The sequence below is a fragment of the Schistocerca serialis genome, chromosome 10, assembly GCF_023864345.2.
Source record: "Schistocerca serialis cubense isolate TAMUIC-IGC-003099 chromosome 10, iqSchSeri2.2, whole genome shotgun sequence".
NCBI lineage: Eukaryota > Metazoa > Arthropoda > Insecta > Orthoptera > Acrididae > Schistocerca > Schistocerca serialis.
In genome coordinates this window covers 176,962,253-176,983,361 of record NC_064647.1, presented here as the reverse complement: position 1 = coordinate 176,983,361, position 21,109 = coordinate 176,962,253, and the positions used below count along the sequence as shown (strand labels likewise).

Genomic DNA, 21,109 nt, shown 5'->3' with positions numbered 1-21,109 from the left:
GGTATGCGGCATTAGATGTCTACGCACAGGTCATGTAGTTCGCGTAAATGTCGGGCCGCTGAACTGCGAATGAGATGATGGCGTCCGACAGCGACCCAGATGGGTTCCATAGGATTTACTTTGGACGAATTTGTTCGCTGAGACATCAAACCACTGTGGCACGGTTCTGGCTCCGAGACACGGACCATTATACAGCTGAAAGATGACACAGCCGTCGGGGGAGACATCAAGCATCAAGGGATCCAGGTGGTTCGCATCTGTCAGCTTGTTGTCGGTTACTACCCACAGGTCCCATGCAAGCGCAGGAGAATGTCTCCCATAGCATAGAATACAGCCCCCACTAGCTTGCGTCCGAGCCGCCGTTCACCTCGATGACGGCGTTTGCGGAGACGACCATCGACCTAGAGTAGCAAAACTGTGAGTCAACCGAAGAGCCGACACATTTCCATTGATAAACGGTCGAAACCCGATTGTCCCGTGCCCAATGCAATCGTAACTGACGATGTCGTTGGGTCAACGTATGAAAACGTAGGGGTGGTCTGCTGCAGAGCTCCATGTTCAACAATTTACGATGAACGGTGTGCTCCGAAACACCTGTGTGTGCACCAGCATTGTGCTCTTTCGGCAGAGATGCCATATATCACTACCTGTCATATTTTACAGAACAGACAAGTTGCTGACCCCCATGTTCTATGAAGAGTCGTTCACTGTCCTTCTACCTCTTTCCATAGATTCTCACGATAGTAGCACGTGAACATTAGACCAGCTTCGCCGTTTTCGAGATCCTCTTTCACAGGCTCTGAGTAATAATAATCTGCCCTGTGTCAAAGTCGCTTATCTAGTGGATTTCCCATTTGCTGCTCATATCTTCGCTAGTTTGATCCCTCGTCCGTGTCTGCTCCACTTACATACTTTGATTACCGCGTCACGTGTTTGCAGCCGCGCAGAGTGGCCGCGCGGTCAGGGGCGTCATGTCACGGACTGCGCGGTCCCTCCCGCCGGAGGTTCGGGTCCTCCCTCGGGCATGGGTGTGGGTGTTGTTCTTAGCATAAGTTAGTTTAAGAGTGTAAGTAGTGTGTTAAGTCTAGGGACCGATGACCTAAGCTGTTTGGTCCCTTAGGAATTCACAAAAAAATGGTTCAAATGGCTCTGAGCACTATGGGACTTAACATCTGAGTTCATCAGTCCCCTAGAAATTAGAACTACTTAAACCTGACTAACCGAAGGACATCGCACACATCCATGCCCGAGGCAGGATTCGAACCAGCGACCGTAGCAGTCGCGCGATTCCGGACTGAAGCGCCTAGAACCGCTCGGCCACCGCAGCCGGCTAGTAATTCACACACGTGTTCGCAAAGCCACCAGGCGGCATCCAACTTCGAGGTTGACAGTGGTCATAATGTTTTGGTTGATCAGCGTAAATCCACTTTACTTGCGATTATGTATATAGGGGAGGGTACCTGGAGGATAGTGTACCTAGGAACACATGACGTTTGCTGTTTGGTCTCCCTGTCTAGTGACCCATTTTAGAATCATATTAAGAAGTACCCAGTAGAGACCACCATAAGCAGTGTCCGCCATCTTCTGCTCTTTTGTTGTTGTGAGACATGTGATTGTGTTCTGTGCAGAGATTGTAAACATCACGAGTTCTAAATATTTAGAATATGTAGAATATATTAAAACTGTTTTGAGTATATTGTTAATTATTCAATTACAGAATTTTATAGTGACTATAATTATCTATATTTTTAAAAATAATTACATAACGTGTCAATGGTTAAATCATGCTTCGCCAGTCATGCACCATCTCCTGCCTTGAAACGGATATTTGGAAATGAAATGAGTTTCTCTAAAGTCTCAACAATTTTCTCTGTCTCAGACGTGGAAATTGGCTTTAGTTGCCAACAATTCCTGTTTCAGAATCTTCGTGACTCGTAACTGGTTGTTGATAGTACCCTTTCTTAATTTGATTTCACTGACTTGTTCTTGGGTGTGTAATAGTGTAATAATGTAACACATAGACTGTTTTCTTGGTTCCAAACACTTTTAAATCAGGACATAATATTTATTCCTACGTACACCTTCTAACAGGTTGTCGCAGTTGGTTCAAATGCCCTAAGCACTATCGGACTTATCATCTGAGGTCATCAGACTCCTAGACTTAGAACTACTTAAACCTAGCTAACCTAAGGACATCACACACATCCATTCCAGAGGCAGGATTCGAACCTGCGACCGTAGCAGCAGCGCGGTTCGGGACTGAAGCGCCTAGAACCCCTCGGCCACAACGGCCAGCTTTCACACTTGGAAAATATTACTTTTCCAGAGCAATGTTTGTGCTTTCAGAAAAAGACTGGAGAACAGATTAAATGAATGCTCGTTTCAAAATGAAACGAGAAAATATTTTAAACTTCAATCACAGGGCGACAGTCTAAAACACATTCCGACCTACAAGTATCTCTCTCTCCTGACGATGTCGACATACATATGACTGTCTGACAAACTGGTAGTGTTAGGTGGTATGCGAGTCAAGACATTAGATGCCTGATAGACGTACTGGCATTAAGATTCGAGCAGTTGTCTCATAACCCGACCACATCAATTAACCACACCTATGTGATAGCACGGCCAGTCTGTGATAGACATCTGTATCTCGACTTTATTATACCGACTGGTAATGTCTTCTTTACCTACATGCACGTAAAGAAGAATTGAACAGTATATTTATTTGTCATTTTATTTTGTCGCTGCATGTCATAGTCGTTTGATTAGACAAATGGATATTTAAAAATGGATTTGGATTTATGTAGATTTCACACCCATAACACAATGTAAATACAAATTGCAAAAACAAATACAGCTGACTGTAAACGTCAAACGAACATCTCTATACATATTAGGTCTACAACTTTGCTTTTCCTCGAAGTTCGAAGCTTTATTGTGAAAAACTTACAAAAAATTTTCATTCAGAGTGTTGGCTATCGCTGGCGACTACTTTCTCCTATCTTTCGGGCAGCATATAAAAACCACGGCGGAAGAACTGGGCATCTTTCGATGACATCCACGAATCGATCCAATTTTGCACTTGTTCGTATGGCCAGAGATGCTGGTCAGCTCGACAGTGCGCCATTAATCGAAAAAGGTGCCACTCAAAGGGAGAAAACGGTGAGTGAGGTAGGACTTTCCCCTTCAACGTTTCCAAGTCTGTTCTGATTCGATTTTCGACATAGGATCGAGCATTTTCATGCTGAAAAATGATCTTATCGTGTCTATCACTGTACTAGGCTGTTTGTCTCAGTGATCGGCTCGGAAGCAACAGCTGCTTGCAGTGACAATCTCCCATGATAGTTTCCGTCTGAGTAGCTACGAAAAACTTCTCTCTTACACCGCCATGCAGGTCTTCGATGTCGAAGTCACCGTTCTTGAAGAGTTGAAATCATTCTCAGAATGTTCTTTCACTAATAAGTGCCTCTCCATAGGCCTTACCCAGCATTTTAAGAGCTTTAGCCGCAGATTTCTTCATACTAAAGCAGAAAATTATAACTTCGTGCAAATCACGAGAACTGGACCTGCAAGTTGACATATTCAATCGAGAATCACTTTATAAAGTAATGAAAAATCGACTAATATTTTGATGGCGTTATCTTTACAAATGTCTGAGCTTACGGTATGGCACTTACCAGACACACCACCGATTGCTGCTACTACTATCTATTGCAAAACGGCGGTAGCAAAATTATAGACTTAATATTATACCGTATGGCTTTTTTCCTGTCTCTATGTTATAGCTAATCTCAGGAACTACTGTAAGGATTCTAATATAGTTTTCAGTAATAGATAGATAGATTCACAAGGAAGGTTTGTGTACATCACTAAATAATATAAACAAGTCGTCTGGCCATTGAGATTTAGTGCAGCAGTCCAAAGCTATGACAGTCGTTAATTCTTTATTCGGCAACTTGCAACACGGACAAAACAAACCGCTAACAGTTTTTTGTCAGTGCAAAATGAATATTGCAACGCCAGTAAACTGAGATCCTCATAAATGTCAGAGTAATATGCCTAGGTGTGCAAGATTGTAACGTACCTACAACAAATAAAGCCTATGTTCGTCTGTGAAAAATGGACTCGAAAAGCAACCCGAGCTACCAGTAATCGCAATCTAACTTGCGTAACAGTGTGTGCGTGTTGTATGAGTGTTAGTTTCAGTGGCATTTAAGCCCTCAACAGATCATTACATGAAAAACTTAAAACTAACATTTGGATGAGGTATCTGACTGCGGTTTTCAATATGAAAAACTGCGGGAACATATGAACCTATAACAATGAATACCGCAGCTATCTGACTGGGTCTTTCAATAAGAATTAACAAGTGCTACAGAATTTGGCTTGTGCAACAGAATTTACTGGTTTAGAGTACATGACATGTTGTGGTGTCTCAGCTTCTCTGTTTTGGCCGTACGTTTTGCACTCACCTCTTCAGATGACTGTCTTTTTCCAAGTGGTTTACAGCAATTCGCTGCAGCATGCAGCAGCAGCTGCTAAAGCTTAGCCCGCCTCTGTGGCCGAGCGGTTCTAGGCGCAATAGTCCAGAACCGCGCTGCTGCTACGGTCGCAGGGGTTCGAATCCTGCCCCGGGCGTGGATGTGATGGCCTTAGGTTAGTTAGGTTTAAGTAGTTCTAAGTCTAGGGGACTGATGACCTCAGATGTTAAGTCCCATGGTGCTTAGAATGAATTTAATAAAAAGGAGTTTGTTTGGGTCCTGTTAACTACTAAATAACTTGTAAGAAGGGATTTCGTAAATTAAGCCTATTTAAAAACTTGTCCTGTTCGTGTTCCAGAGGTTCCCCTCAGTCTACAAGACCCGGGCGGTCGCAGAGGGTGGGCTTACTGGTAGTTGGGAGCTCCAACGTCAGGCGCGTAATGGGGCCCCTTAGGGAAATGGCAGCAAGAGAGGGGAAGAAAACCAATGTGCACTCCGTGTGCATACCGTGGGGAGTCATTCCAGGTGTGGAAAGGGTCCTTCCGGATGCCATGAAGGGTACAGGGTGCACCCATCTGCAGGTGGTCGCTCATGTCGGCACCAATGATGTGTGTCGCTATGGATCGGAGGAAATCCTCTCTGGCTTCCGGCGGCTATCTGATTTGGTGAAGACTGCCAGTCTCGCTAGCGGGATGAAAGCAGAGCTCACCATCTGCAGCATCGTCGACAGGACTGACTGCGGACCTTTGGTACAGAGCCGGGTGGAGGGTCTGAATCAGAGGCTGAGACGGTTCTGCGACCGTGTGGGCTGCAGATTCCTCGACTTGCGCCATAGGGTGGTGGGGTTTCGGGTTCCGTTGGATAGGTCAGGAGTCCACTACACGCAGCAAGCGGCTACACGGGTAGCAGGGGTTGTGTGGCGTGGACTGGGCGGTTTTTTAGGTTAGATGGCCTCGGGCAAGTACAGAAAGGGCAGCAGCCTCAAAGGGTGCGGGGCAAAGTCAGGACATGCGGGGGCCAAACAGCAATCGGTATTGTAATTGTAAACTGTCGAAGCTGCATTGGTAAAGTACCGGAACTTCAAGCGCTGATAGAAAGCACCGAAGCTGAAATCGTTATTGGTACAGAAAGCTGGCTGAAGCCAGAGATAAACTCAGCCGAAATTTTTACAAAGGCACAGACGGTGTTTAGAAACGATAGATTGCATGCAACCGGTGGTGGCGTGTTTGTCGCTGTTAGTAGTAGTTTATCCTGCAGGGAAGTAAAAGTGGATAGTTCCTGTGAATTATTATGGGTGGAGGTTACACTCAACAACCGAGCTAGGTTAATAGTTGGCTCCTTTTACCGACCTCCCGACTCAACAGCATTAGTGGCAGAACAACTGAGAGAAAATTTGGAATACATTTCACATAAATTTTCTCAGCATGTTATAGTCTTAGGTGGAGATTTCAATTTACTAGATATAGACTGGGACACTCAGATGTTTAGGACGGGTGGTAGGGACAGAGCATCGAGTAACATTATACTGAGTGCACTATCCGAAAATTACCTCGAGCAATAAAACAGAGAACCGACTCGTGGAGATGACATCTTGGACCTACTGATAACAAACAGACCCGAACTTTTCGACTCTGTAAGTGCAGAACAGGAAATCAGTGATCATAAAGCCGCTGTCGCATCCATGAATATGGAAGTTAATAGGAGTATAAAAAAAGGGAGGAAGGTTTATTTGTTTAGCAAGAGTAATAGAAGGCAGATTCCAGACTACCTAACAGGTCAAAACTAAAATTTCTGTTCCGACACTGACAATGTTGAGTGTTTATGGAAAAAGTTCAAGGCAATCGTAAAATGCGTTTTAGACAGGTACGTTCCGAGTAAAACTGTGATGGACGGCAAAAATCCCACAATGGTTCAACAACATAGGAAACTACTGCGAAAGCAAAGAGAGCTTCACTCCAAGTGTAAATGCAGCCAAAACCTCTCAGACAAACAGAAGCTAAACGATGTCAAAGTTAGCGTTCAGTGAATTCGAAAGTAAAATTCTATGTACCGACTTGACAGAAAATCGTAGGAAGTTCTGGTCTTACGTTAAATCAGTAAGTGGATCGAAACAGCATATCCAGACACTCTGGGATGATAATGGCATTGAAACAGAGGATGACACGCGTAAAGCTGAAATACTAAACATCTTTTTCCAAAACTGTTTCACAGAGGAAGACCGCACTGCTGTTTCTTCTCTACATCCTCGCACGAACGAAAAAATGGCTGACATAGAAATAAGTGTCCATGGAATAGAAAAGCAACTGAAATCACTCAACAGAGGAAAGTCCACTGGACCTGACGGGATACCAATTCGATTCTACACAGAGTACGCGAAAGAATTTGCCCCCCTTCTAACAGCCGTGTACCGCAAGTCTCTAGAGGAACGGAAGGTTCCAAATGATTGGAAAAGATCACAGGAAGTTCCAGTTTTCAACAAGGGTCGTCGAGCAGATGCGCAAAACTATAGACCTATATCTCTGACATCGATCTGTTGTAGAATTTTAGAACATGTTTTTTGCTCCCGTATCATGTCATTTCTGGAAACCCAGAATCTACTCTAGGAATCAACATAGATTCCGGAAACAGAGATCGTGTGACGCCCAACTCCCTTTATTTGTTCATGAGACCCAGAAAATATTAGATACAGGCTCCCAGGTAGATGCCATTTTCCTTGACTTCCGGAAGGCGTTCGATGCAGTTCCGCACTGTCGCCTGATAAACAAAGTAAGAGCCTATGGAATATCAGACCAGCTGTGTGTCTGGATTGAAGAGTTTTTAGCAAACAGAACACAGCATGTTGTTCTCAATGAAGAGACGTCTACAGACGTTAAAGTAACCTCTGGCGTGCCATATGGGAGTGTTATGAGACCATTGCTTTTCACAATATATGTAAATGACCGAGCCAGTCAGAGTGGCCGTGCAGTTCTACGCGCTACAGTCTGGAACCGAGCGACCGCTACGGTCGCAGGTTCGAATCCTGTCTCGGGCATGGATGTGTGTGATGTTCTTAGGTTAGTTAGGTTTAATTAGTTCTAAGTTCTAGGCGACTGATGACCTCAGAAGTTAAGCGGCATAGTGCTCAGAGCCATTTGAACCTAGTAGATACTGCCGGAAGTTCCATGTGGTTATTCGCGGATGATGCTGTAGTATACAGAGAAGTTACAGCATTAGAAAATTGCAGCGAAATGCAGGAAGATCTGCAGCGGATACGCACTTGGTGCAGGGGGTGGAAACTGACCCTTAACATAGACAAATGTAATGTATTGCGAATACATAGAAAGAAGGATCCTTTATTGTATGATTATATGATAGTGGAACAAACACTGGCAGCAGTTGCGTCTGTAAAATATCTGGGAGTATGCGTGCGGAACGATTTGAAGTAGAACGATCATATAAAATTAATTGTTGGTAAAGCGGGTACCAGGTTGAGATTCATTGGGAGAGTCCTTAGAAAATGTAGTCCATCAACAAAGGAGGTGGCTTACAAAACACTCGTTCGACCTATACTTGAGTATTGCTCATCAGTGTGGGATCCGTACCAGATCGGGTTGACGGAGGAGATAGAGAAGATCCAAAGAAGAGCGGCGCGTTTCGTCACAGGGTTATTTGGTAACCGTGATAGCGTTACGGAGATGTTTAGCAAACTCAAGTGGCAGACTCTGCAAGAGAGGCGCTCTCATCGCGGTGCAGCTTGTTGTCCAGGTTTTCGGAAGGGTGCGTTTCTGGATAAGGCATCGAATATATTGCTTCCCCCTAGTTATACCTCCCGAGGAGATCACGAATGTAAAATTAGAGAGATTCGAGCACGCACGGAGGCTTTCTGGCAGTCATTCTTCCCGCGAACCATACGCGACCTGAACAAGAAAGGGAGTATGAAACGTTCCCTTAGAAAAATTAATGAATTACTGTGCTGATAAACCTCTACGTTATTTGATTTTCAAACAGCTGAGCAGAACTGAACGTACTCAGACATTTGTCTCTTTGCTTATTCTGATTAACACTAAACTGACACACAATATTCTTAGCGCAACGCAGTCTCACTTTCAATAATGCATACAAAAGAATGCCCCTGACTAACATTAATCTATACCTCTCACGAATCACTTACCTCACACAAATCTTCGTTACTCGAACTACTGCAATACAGAGAGCGCCACTACTGCCAGGTAAATAAGATTCTAACTACTGAAGGCACTAACTACTGATAGGCATAGTTAGCAAATGAAAGATTTTGATAGAGAACAAACAATGTATTTACCTTAATACTGTTCAAAAGTCGTAATATATATATATATATATATATATATATATATATATATATATATATATATATCAGTTCATGATATCCAGTATTACAAATTTACTCTTTTTGCCGGACACACGTCCAGATCGTCCGCTCTTAAAATTCTGCCATCTCTCTCCCCACATCCACCATTGCTGGCGGCTCACCTCCAACTGCGCAACGCTACGCGATGTTAACAGCCAACTGTCCAATACTACAATAGCAAATTCCAACAATGCAAACCAGGCACAGACTGCACACAGCACAGTCAGTGATTTTCATACAGAGCGCTACGTGATTTTCAACATTCGTCCATAGCACCACATCTCAAATGCTTCGATTCTCTTCTGTTCCGGTTTTCCGACAGTCCATGTTTCACTACCATACAATGTTATACTCCAGACGTACATCCTCAGAAATTTCTTCCTCAAATTAAGGCCGGTATTTGATATTAGTAGACTTCTCTTGGCCAGAAATGTCTTTTTTGCCATAGCGAGTCTGCTTTTGATGTCCTCCTTGCTCCGTCCGTCGTTGGTTATTTTACTGCCTAGATAGCAGAATTCCTTAACTTCATTGACTTCGTGACTACGTACCCGTGGTCTAGGGGTAGCGTCCTTGATTCACAATCAAAACGTCTTCGATCCTCGCCACTGCCTAAATTTTGATAAATAATCAGCATTGGCGGCCAAAGACTTCCGGCATAAGAAGTCAGCCTCATTCTGCCAACGGCCTTGTCAAAGAGGGCGGAGGAGCGGACAGAGGTTCGGGGCACTCTCTTGTCCTAGGGGTGGGAAATTGCCCCTAAAGGCGGAAGAATCAGCAATGATCAACGACATGAGGATGCAGAAGGCAATGGAAACCACTGCATTAAAGACACGTAACGTGTATCTACAGGACATGTGGCCTGTAATTGAAAAAGTGTCATGATGATCTCTGCATTGGCAAAAGATTCCGGAATAGTCCCCCATTCGGATCTCCGGGAGGGGACTGCCAAGGGGGAGGTTACCATGAAAAAAAGATTGAACAATCAACGAAAGGATAACGTTCCACGAGTCGGGGCGTGGAATGTCAGAAGCTTGAACGTGGTAGGGAAACTAGAAAATCTGAAAAGGGAAATGCAAAGGCTCAATCTAGATGTAGCAGGGGTCAGTGAAGTGAAGTGGAAGGATGACAAAGATTTCTGGTCAGATGAGTATCGGGTAATATCAACAGCAACAGAAAATGGTATAACAGGTGTAGGATTCGTTATGAATAGGATGGTAGGGAAGAGGGTGTGTTACTGTGAACAGTTCAGTGACCGGGTTGTTCTAATCAGAATCGACAGCAGACCAACACCGACAACGATAGTTCAGGTTAACATGCCGACGTCGCAAACTGAAGATGAACAGATAGAGAAAGTGTATGAGGATATTGAAAGGGTAATGCAGTATGTAAAGGGGGACGAAAATGTAATAGTCATGGGCGACTGGAATGCAGTTGTAGGGGAAGGAGTAGAAGAAAAGGTTACAGGAGAATATGGGCTTGGGACAAGGAATGAAAGAGGAGAAAGACTAATTGAGTTCTGTCACAAGTTTCAGCTAGTAATAGCGAATACCCTGTTCAAGAATCACAAGAGGAGGAGGTATACTTGGAAAAGGCCGGGAGATACGGGAAGATTTCAATTAGATTACATCATGGTCAGACAGAGATTCCGAAATCAGATACTGGATTGTAAGGCGTATCCAGGAGCAGATATAGACTCAGATCACAATATAGTAGTGATGAAGAGTAGGCTGAAGTTCAAGACATTAGTCAGGAAGAATCAATACGCAAAGAAGTGGGATACGGAAGTACTAAGGAATGACGAGATACGTTTGAAGTTCTCTGACGCTATAGATACAGCAATAAGGAATAGCGCATTAGGCAGTACAGTTGAAGAGGACTAGACGTCTCTAAAAAGGGCCATCATAGAATTTGGAAAGGAAAATATAGGTACAAAGAAGGTAGCTGCGAAGAAACCATGGGTAACAGAAGAAATACTTCAGTTGATTGATGAACGGAAGAGGTACAAACATGTTCCGGGAAAATCAGGAACACAGAAATACAAGTCGCTGAGGAATGAAATAAATAGGAAGTGCAGGGAAGCTAAGACGAAACGGCTGCAGGAAAAATGTGAAGACATCGAAAAACATATGATTGTCGGAAGGACAGACTCAGCATACAGGAAAGTCGAAACAACCTTTGGTGACATTAAAAGCAGCGGTGGGAACATTAAGAGTGCAACGGGAATTCCACTGTTAAATGCAGAGAAGAGAGCAGATAGGTGGAAGGAATACATTGAAAGCCTCTATGAGGGTGAAGATTTGTCTGATGTGATAGAAGAAGAAACAGGAGTCGATTTAGAAGAGATAGGGGATCCAGTATTAGAATCGGAATTTAAAGGAGCTTTGGAGGACTTACGGTCAAATAAGGCAGAAGGGATAGATAACTTTCCATCAGAATTTCTAAAATCATTGGGGGAAGTGGCAACAAAACGACTACTCACGTTGGTGTGTAGAATATATGAGTCTGGCGATATACCATCTGACTTTCGGAAAAGCATCATCCACACAGTTCCGAAAAGTAGGGGTAAGCTATAGGGAGAGACGGGTCATATACAATATGTACAACAACCAAGAGGGAATAATAAGAGTGGACGATCAAGAACGAAGTGCTCGTATTAAGAAGGGTGTAAGACAAGGCTGTAGCCTTTCGCCCCTACTCTTCAATCTGTACATCGAGGAAGCAATGATGGAAATAAAGGAAAGGTTCAGGAGTGGAATTAAAATACAAGGTGAAAGGATATCAATCATACGATTCGCTGATGACATTGCTATCCTGAGTGAAAGTGAAGAAGAATTAAATGATCTGCTGAACGGAATGAACAGTCTAATGGGTACACAGTATGGTTTGAGAGTAAATCGGAGAAAGACGAAGGTAATGAGAAGTAGTAGAAACGAGAACAGCGAGAAACTTAACATCAGGATTGATGGTCACGTGATGTTACCAACATAGAAACCTAAACAACCTACTTACAGGAGGTAAAGACAGTGGCACGTAAAGTGCTCTCCGCCACACACCGTTGGGTGGCTTGCGGAGTATAAATGTAGATGAAGATGCAGAAATTTTACTTCCGCTTACAGCAATGCTCAGATTGTTTCTATCTACACTACCGGCCATTAAAATTGCTACACCTAGAAGAAATGCAGATGATAAACGGGTATTCATTGGACAAATATATTATGGTAGAACTGACATGTGATTACATTTTCACGCAGTTTGGGTGCATAGATCCTGAGAAATCAGTACCCAGAACAACCACTTCTGGCCGTAATAACGGCCTCGATACGCCTGGGCATTGAGTCAAACGGAGCTTGGATGGTGTGTACAGGTACAGCTGCCCATGCAGCTTCAACACAATACCACAGTTCATCAAGAGTAGTGACTGGCGTATTGTGACGAGCCAGTTGCTCGGCCACCATTGACCAGTCGTTTTCAGTTGGTAAGAGATCTGGAAAATGTGCTGGCCAGGGCAGCAGTCGAACATTTTATGTATCCAGAAAGGCCCGTACAGGACCTGCAACATGCGGTCCTGCATTATCCTGCTGAAACTTAGGGTTTCGCATGGATCGAATGTAGAGTAGAGGCACGGGTCGTAACACATCTGAAATGTAACGTCCACTGTTCAATGTGCCGTCAGTGCGAACAAGAGGTGACCGAGACGTGTAACCAATGGCACCCCATACCATCACACCTTGTGATACGCCAGTATGGCAATGACGAATACACGCTTCCAATGTGCGTTCACCGCGATGTCGCCAAACACGGATGCGACCATCATGATGCTGTAAACAGAACCGGGACTCATCCACGAAAATGACGTTTTGCCATTGGTGCACCCAGGTTCGTCGTTGAGTACATCATCGTAGGCGTTCCTGTCTGTGATGCAGCGTCAAGGGTAACCGCAGCCATGGTCTCCGAGCTGATAGCCCATGCTGCTGCAAACGTCGTCGAACTGTTCGTGCAGATGGTTGTTGTCTTGCAAACTCCCCATCTGTTGACTCAGGGATCGAGACGTGGCTGCACGATCCGTTACAGCCATGCGGACAAGATGCCTGTCATCTCGACTCATACGAGGCCGTTGGGATCCAGCACGGCGTTCCGTATTACCCTCCTGAACCCACCGATTCCATATTCCGCTAACTGTCATTGGATCTCGACCAACGCGAGCAGCAATGTCGCGATATGATAAACCGCAATCGCGATACGCTACAATCCGACCTTTATCAAAGTAGGAAACGTGATGGTACGCATTTCTCCTCGTTACATGAGGCATCACAACAACGTTTCACCAGGCAACCACTGCTGTTTGTGTATGAGATATCGGTTGGAAACTTTCCTCATGTCAGCCCGTTGTAGGTGTCGCCACCGGCGCCAACTTTGTGTGAATGCTCTCAAAAGCTAATCATTTGCATAAGACAGCATTTTCTTCCTGTCGGTTAAATTTCGCGTCTGTAGCACGCCATCTTCGTGGTGTAGCAATTTTAATGGCCAGTAGTGTATATCTGAGTGCTTGCTTTATTTCCATAGAGAATCGCAGAATCCTACACAATGTAAAGAATAGCCTGTATTGTTTTCGATAGTGTAATATTTAACCAATGTAATGGAGAGTTCTGACACACTCCTTAAAATGTCTGCACACGTCTTTATTTGCAGGTATGGAGGAGGAGGTGCCTTAGGAGGAGGCGGCTTCGCTGGTTACGGAGGCCTCAGTAGCTATGCCAGTGGATACGGAGGAGGTGCCGGCATCGGTGCATATGGAGGTGGAGGATACGGAGGAGCTGGTCTCGGCATTGGCGGTGTTGCAGCTGGTGGAGCAGGAGGTGGGGCTGGTGGCGCCGGAGGTGCATCTGGAGTCAGCGTCGGGACTGCACTGGTGGTCCGGCAGACGGTGCCGTATCCCGTTCCCTACGCAGTCACACGTGACGTCCACGTGCCCGTATTTGTGCCGCGGCCTGTGCCCGTCCTAGTGGCCAGAGGAGGGGCTGTTGGTGCAGCTGGTCTAGGAGGAGGCGCTGGGTTCGGTCTAGGAGGAGGCGCTGGGTTCGGTCTAGGAGGCGGCATCGGAGGTTACGGGGGCGGCATCGGAGGTTACGGAGGCGGCTACGGTCTCACAGGCGGCTTTGGCGCGGGCAGCTATGGCATCGGTGGTGGTGGTGGCTTTGGAGGTGCCTTTGGCGTCGGTGGTGGCTACGGAGGCGGCTTTGGTGGTGGTGCTCATCACATCAAAGGATAAACCAGCAACGACACACGTATTACGAAGTTGGCAGGGCGACGTACGTCTGCAATGGCTTACACATACATTACCTGTTTCTCTCTTTAAGACACATGACGCGTTCTGAAGCATTGTGGCTGTAGCGGCTTCCCAATCCTACCTTGAAAATAGAAGATACATCAGAGTGAACCAGCCGTTTCATAGTCTGTCCCTAAACTTAAATAAGCAGGCTGGTATTTTTTTCCTTTTTAACATGCACTTTCAATCAAATCTTGGCGTCAGAACTGTTATGCTAGCAAAGTTGTATTCTGTAAATGATTAAATATAACAGCATCTACGGTGCTGTCAACACAGCAGCCTCGATACCTTGAGGGCTATACATTCATACCCCATCAGCTCTTAGACACATGTGAGAATTTTCTGACAGAGCTGGGGCACATAATATTCCAAATTACATACTTCACTCCATCGCACTGTTTCTTCATATCAGCCAGTCATACAGAAAAAATTGTCGTAATTTAAGACACGACACTAGTGGGTATAAATTGCAGTCAACATTGGGTAAAGTCCAACTTCAGTCAAATGCCAGTACAGAACAATACTGTAACGTCTACTTTGTCACAGAATAAATGAATTGAAATAAAATTTTCTCTCTGTCTTCTTATTTCCCTATATGACAGCTGTTCGTTAAACTGTTTGAGGAAAAACAACAAGTGCTAAACAAAAGGAATGGTGAATAGAATGAATGATGATGAAGCCCTGCTGTATAACAGATGCAACAGGTTTGGAGTTGCGACACCAAATTATCATATATGTGCATAAAATCATTACACGAGGTTAATGAGACTGTTGTCAGTGTCAGTGAACTGTCGATCCCAATGTATTAGTGCACAATTCTTTCCTGTCCTTACGATAAATTTCATACGAAGTAAATAAAATTAGGTACAGGCATAGTGTGCACATCCATAAGGTATGGAACACGTGAGAAAAGCCAAAATAACATAACACATATTTATAGCTGAAGTGATAATACAGGCAATCCTTCCATAGATATTAATTGTGATGGTCCTCCAAAATACAAAAGAAGTAAAAAATTACGTACATTTTTCATTTACTCATTAATTAAAAGGCTTACCACGAACATTTAAATGTATACACAATAAAGTGCGTGAAATATTTCCTATCCATTGTAGCTTAGCATTTCAAAACCAAAATGGTTCTCAAGGTTTATATAAACACATCGCTTCACTTCACTGAAGCTGCGGCAAAGTCAGATATGACATGATATTCATGTTATATGGTTAATAATATTTATCAAAAGTAAAAATCATGACAGAACTACAAAATTACAAGGAAATAGAATGGCTGGACAGTACTTAGTTTCATGGGCGAAATCCCATTACCGCCGACTGTTAATGCCCTAGCTTCTGGCAGTAGTTTATCGTAGGTTGCTACAATAACAAAGACGCACTGGTCATTGCTATATTCAAGTAGAGTCGCCGAAATGATGGATATAATTATAGGCCCACATGGCTGACTTCAGTTTGTTGTAGAATTACGGAACGTGTTCTATGCTCATATTCTATGACATTTCTGGAGAACGGAGATCAATATGTGTCCTATAAACAGAGGTCCTACCAAACACATCTCGTTATGTTCCCCCATGACTACCAGATCACCGAAGACAAGTTCGTGCAGGTTAAAACTACTAGAAGGTGTAAACATGATTCTCTGGGGAGACATCGGATGTAGTTCTGAAAATTCCTCAGTATTTCGAAGACGCAAGTGGCCGACATCTTCAGGTGCGGCGAACACACGTTGAAGTGGCCAGCGCTGGATCACATGCCGTGCTGAGTTGGTATCCTACGTCCCTGTTACCCAAGTTAGTTGAGCTGCGAATTCCCACAGTTTATGTAACAACGCTGTCCCCAAACTAAGACGTCGATGACGGAATTTTATATTCCATACAGTGTCCTGTACTGAGGCAATGCTCGGCCACTGCAGATTTCTCTGGCTGGTCCTGACGCGTGTGTCGTCGATGGACGATACATCTATCCTCCACAGTGCGACAGGTTTGTCCGATGTATGACATCCCGCAAGCTACAGGACATCTTATCCGATACTTAAACTGTGACCATCTTTCACTGAGCCTATAAGAGTTCTGTGTTTCTTTGGCGGATGAAAGACGCATTTAACTGTGTGTTTCTCCAACAATCTTCCTATTTCCGAAGAAACGCCGCCAACATATGGCAAGACGATCATTCCTCTTTGCTCTTCACGTTCTTCCAGTTCATCACTTCATCTAGAACGCGCCGGCGAATATCCCGTTCAGAATATCTGTTCTCTAAAAATCGGCGTGGAGATGGCTGCCAGTATCCGATATGGCTCGTGCTCCATGGACCAACGTCCTAAGCACGCCATTTCATTGTGCTGGATGGTGACAGCTGGTGGTCTGTAAGGCGGTGTAAATAGGTTTACAGTAACTAGCGTGATCAAGAAGCCATCCTGTTTTGTACGCACCAATACGTCCAGGAACGGTAGTTCGCCGTTCTTGTTCTTCTTTTTCATCTCGATCGTAAACTTGGAGATGGAATGAAGGTAATTTAGGTGTTATAAAAATGAATCTAGTGACACAGTGCCGTGGGGCAGATGAAAAAGGTGTCATCTACATATAGCAAAAAGCACATACGTATTAACTCCTCGAAGTATTCCATATTAAGATTGATGATGACTGATATCAGTCGAAATCGATTTCCAACAAGATAACTAAATTGTGTTTCTGCGACTCGCTGCATTCTTTATAATTGATTTGTCCATATTTTATGGAATCTACAGTGACAGGGCACATCTATCTCGATATGGCGAACTATTCAGTTCCACAGGTGCCTCCCGACGTCATTTTCCAGCAGGTTGGCTCCCCATACCACTAGTGTGGCACAGTTATTGCATTTCTCCATGAGACGTGTTCTGAGCGCTGGATCGGAACGATGAAGGGGGAGCGATAAGTCACATAGTGCTCAGAGCCATTTGAACCATTTGAGCACTATGGGACTTAACATCTGAGGTCATCAGTCCCCTAGAACTTAAACTACTTAAACCTAACTAACCTAAGGACATCACACGCATCCATGCCTGACGCAGGATTCGAACCTGCGACCGTAGTGGTCGCGCGGTTCCAGACTGAAGCGCCTAGAACCGCTCGGCCACACCGGCCGGGCGTAGCACAGGTCACACACCAATATCCAAGAAAGGAAATAGGAGTAATCCACTGAATTACAGACCCATATCACTGACCTCAATTTGCAGTAGGATTTTGGAGCATATACTGTACTCGAACATTATGAATCACCTTGATGAAAATGACTTATTGATACATAACAACCACGGATTCAGAAAATATTGTTCTTGTGCAACACAGCTAGCTCTTTATTTCCACGAAGTGATGAGTGCTGTCGACAAGGGATCTCAGATCGATTCCATATTCCTAGATTTCCAGAAGGCTTTTGATACCGTTCCTCACAAGCGACTATAAATCAAATTGCTTGCATATGGAGTATCGTCTCAGTTGTGTGATGGATTCATGATTTCCTCTGAGGGAGGATACAGTTCGTAGTGACAGACGGTAAGTCATCGAGTAGAACAGAAGTGATACCTGGCGTTCCGCAAGGTAGTGTCATAGCCCTCTGCTGTTCCTATTTACATAAATGATGTAAGTGATAATCTGAGCAGCCGCCTTAGACTGTTTGCAGATGACCCTGTAATTTACTGTCTAGTAAAATCATCAGACGATCAATTCCATTTACAAAATGGTCTAGAGAGAATTTCTGTATGGTGTGAAAAGTGGCAATTGGCACTAAACAAAGAAAAGTGCGAGGTCATCCACATGGTTACTAAAAGAAATCCGATAAATTTTGGGTATACGATAAGGCACAAACCTAAGGGCTGCCAATTCGACTAAATATCTAGGAATTACAAGTAGGAGCAACTTAAATTGGAAAGACCACATAGATAATATTGTGGAGAAGGCGAAACAAAGACTGCGCTTTGTTGGCAGAACACTTAGAAGATGCGACAAACCCACTAAAAAGACAGCCTACATTACACTTGTCCGTCCTCTGCTGGAATATTGCTGCGCGGTATGGGATCCTTACCAGGTAGGATTGACGGAGGGCATCGAAAAAGTGCAAAGAAGCGCAGCTCGTTTCGTGTTATCGCGTAGTAGGGGTGAGAGTGTCACTGATATGATAGCGAGTTTGGGTGGCAGTCACTGAAACAAAGGCGGTTTTTTTGCGGCGAGATCTATTTGCGAAATTTCAGTCACCAACTTTCTCTAACGAATGCGAAAATATTTTGTTGACACCAATCTATGTAGGGAGAAACAATCATCATAAAAAATAAGAGAAATCAGAGCTCGAACGGAAAGATTTAGGTGTCATTTTTCCCCTGCGCCATTCGATAGTGGAATGGTAGAGAAGTAGTATGAAAATGGTTCGATGAACCCACTTCCAGGCACTTAAGTGCGAACTGCAGAGTAACCATGCAGATTTAGATGTAGATGTAGTCGTGGGCGTATGTTATCTTGTTGGTAAACACCCCCTAGAAATGTAGCACAACATATAGGATCACCAGACTGACGTACAAATTTGCAGTCAGGTTGCGTGGGACAACTACGAGATTGGTCCTGCTGTCATACGAAATCGCACCCCAGGCCATAACTCCAGGTGTAAGTCCAGTGTGTCTAGGATGCAGACAGGATGATGGCAGGCCCTCAACTGTCCTCTTTCTAACCAATAAACGGCCGTCACTAGCACCGAGCCAGAACCAGCTTCCATCAGAAAACACAACAGACCTTTCACCCTGCCCTCCAATGAGCTCCCGTTTTACACCACTGCAGTCGTTAATGCCCGTAGTTTGAGGTCAGTGGAATGCACGCTGCAAGGCATCTGCCTTGGAGGTGTCCTTGAAGTAACCTATTTGTATGTAACAGTTCGTTGTGTCTCTGTGGTGCCAACGACAGCTCAAATTGTCGCTGCAGGTGCAGCACAGTGCTCCACAGCCATACACCGAACGGGATGGTCCTCCCTCTCGATGACGTCATTTGGCCGCCCGGAGTCCGGTCATCTTCCGAGCGTACATTCTCGTGACCACAGCTGCCAGCAATCATGTACAGTGGATACATTCCTGCCAAGTCTTTCTGCAGTAACGCAGAAGGTACATCCAGCTTGTCGTAGCCCTATTACACGATCTCGTTCAAACTTAGTTAGGTGTTGATAAAGGCGTCTTTGTCGCCTTAAAGGCATTCTTGCATCGTCACACCACGTTGTCTCAAAGGTAACCAACGCTCACGACCGTTACACAGTGCAATAAAACAAACCTAATTTGCATCCTCATAGCGGCACTACTAGCGCCTCTCTTTCGCAACTGTAGAGTAATTTGAATAGACATTATCTATCACACGTAGATACAACCTACCAATTTTCGTTTATGTCGCACAACTCCTTCTTGGTGTTGTGACTTTTTTTCCGGTCACTGTAGTTAGCTGTAGGACGAATAGTCGCAATGGATTGGTGGAACTTGCAGTAGCAGTCGAGTTTGGGTACTTCTAGATCAGAGTAATTACTGACGCCATGTAGTTGATTTGTTTAGCTCCGCGAGTTTCCACCTGTTAGTTACTGCCTACTGGTCCCCACTGTTAACCTTTGATTTGCTATCGAGGGGGGTAAAACTAAGTAATGGTGTAAAGAGCGGTCTTAAATAATTCGTTAGATGACACAAATATTTCATTCTGAGGACTGTACTGAGACCAAGCACTTATTATTGATACGTAGATCCATGTTTTATAGCTAGTGTTTCTGGTTAGAAAAGTCCGCAGCTCGTGGTCTCGCGGTAGCGTTCTCGCTTCCCGAGCACGGGGTCCCGGGTTCGATTCCCGGCGGGGTCAGGGATTTTCTCTGCCTCGTGATGACTGGGTGTCGTGTGATGTCCTTAGGTTAGTTAGGTTTAAGTAGTTCTAAGTTCTAGGGGACTGATGACCATAGATGTTAAGTCCCATAGTGCTCAGAGCCGTCTGAACCATTTTTTTTTTGTTAGAAAATTGGTAAGTTAACTGAGTGTTGCTGTGTTCTTGTAGCCCTATATGTGCTTAGCGCACTCTGAGGGAGTTGAGAGTTCGCCGTCTTGATTAGGAGGATGATCACACGCCAAGACGGTAAGTGGTTCATTATTGGTGTAAAGGAGTGATCTGTGATTTTTCGTTGAGTGGTAGACTTAATTTGCAACAATTCCGATTGAACAGGCAATAGAGAATTTCGGAATGAAACTGTACATGTTGGTAGTACACTGTTGATTGCTCATAAATTGTCAATATCTTTCCCATAAAGGTTGATGGTAACCTACTGGAACCACTTAGGCAGACTCGTCATAGTCAAATCATTGTTTACAGCTTTGAACTACGGAGTAACCATTAAATTAGATAAATATAGTGGGTCGCAATTTGCCAACATCTGAAAAGGAATAATTTTTGTTTCAGTTGTATAACTTCAGGGCTAGTGGTGGTGGCGGATAGGTTTTTTTGTATGCATTTTTTTTTATAAATTTTAAGTCACTGCACGGGGGAAAGAGAATTGCTGCCATTCATCTGTGGGGATGGGAGAAATGGCGCGTTCCACAGTGCATCATCGCTAAGTTACGTCAAAGAAGTTCGAGAGCTCGCTGCCTGGGGCGCTGACTTGTCCGCTTACTTCGTGGCTAAGAGGAGACACTATTAAACTCTGTAGTTTTAGTTTTCAATAAGTATTCCTGTTCTCAATGTACATGAGTGACTTTCTCTTACGTAGTTGAGAATGGAGCGTTATATATATATTTGTGTGTGTATTAGGAAGAAACAATAACGCCCGCATTTGCAGCGTGCTGTACACCCACGTATCACATGCAGTTTAGTGACTGTTTGCAACTTTATAAGCTCCACATCAACAGCCGTCGATTTCTGATGTACTAGATAAATCAAGT

The 21,109-nt window shown here is 44.3% G+C and overlaps 1 protein-coding gene across 1 annotated transcript in view; it reads left to right on the top strand.

Moving 5' to 3' along the window:
* LOC126424641 (uncharacterized) overlaps window positions 1–21,109 on the top strand; it is a 45,759-nt gene that overhangs the window by 16,996 nt on the left and 7,654 nt on the right. Inside the window, exon 3 of the mRNA XM_050087374.1 lies at window positions 13,543–14,054. Within this exon, the coding sequence (XP_049943331.1) occupies window positions 13,543–14,054 (512 nt within the window). The remainder of the gene's footprint in view (window positions 1–13,542; window positions 14,055–21,109) is intronic.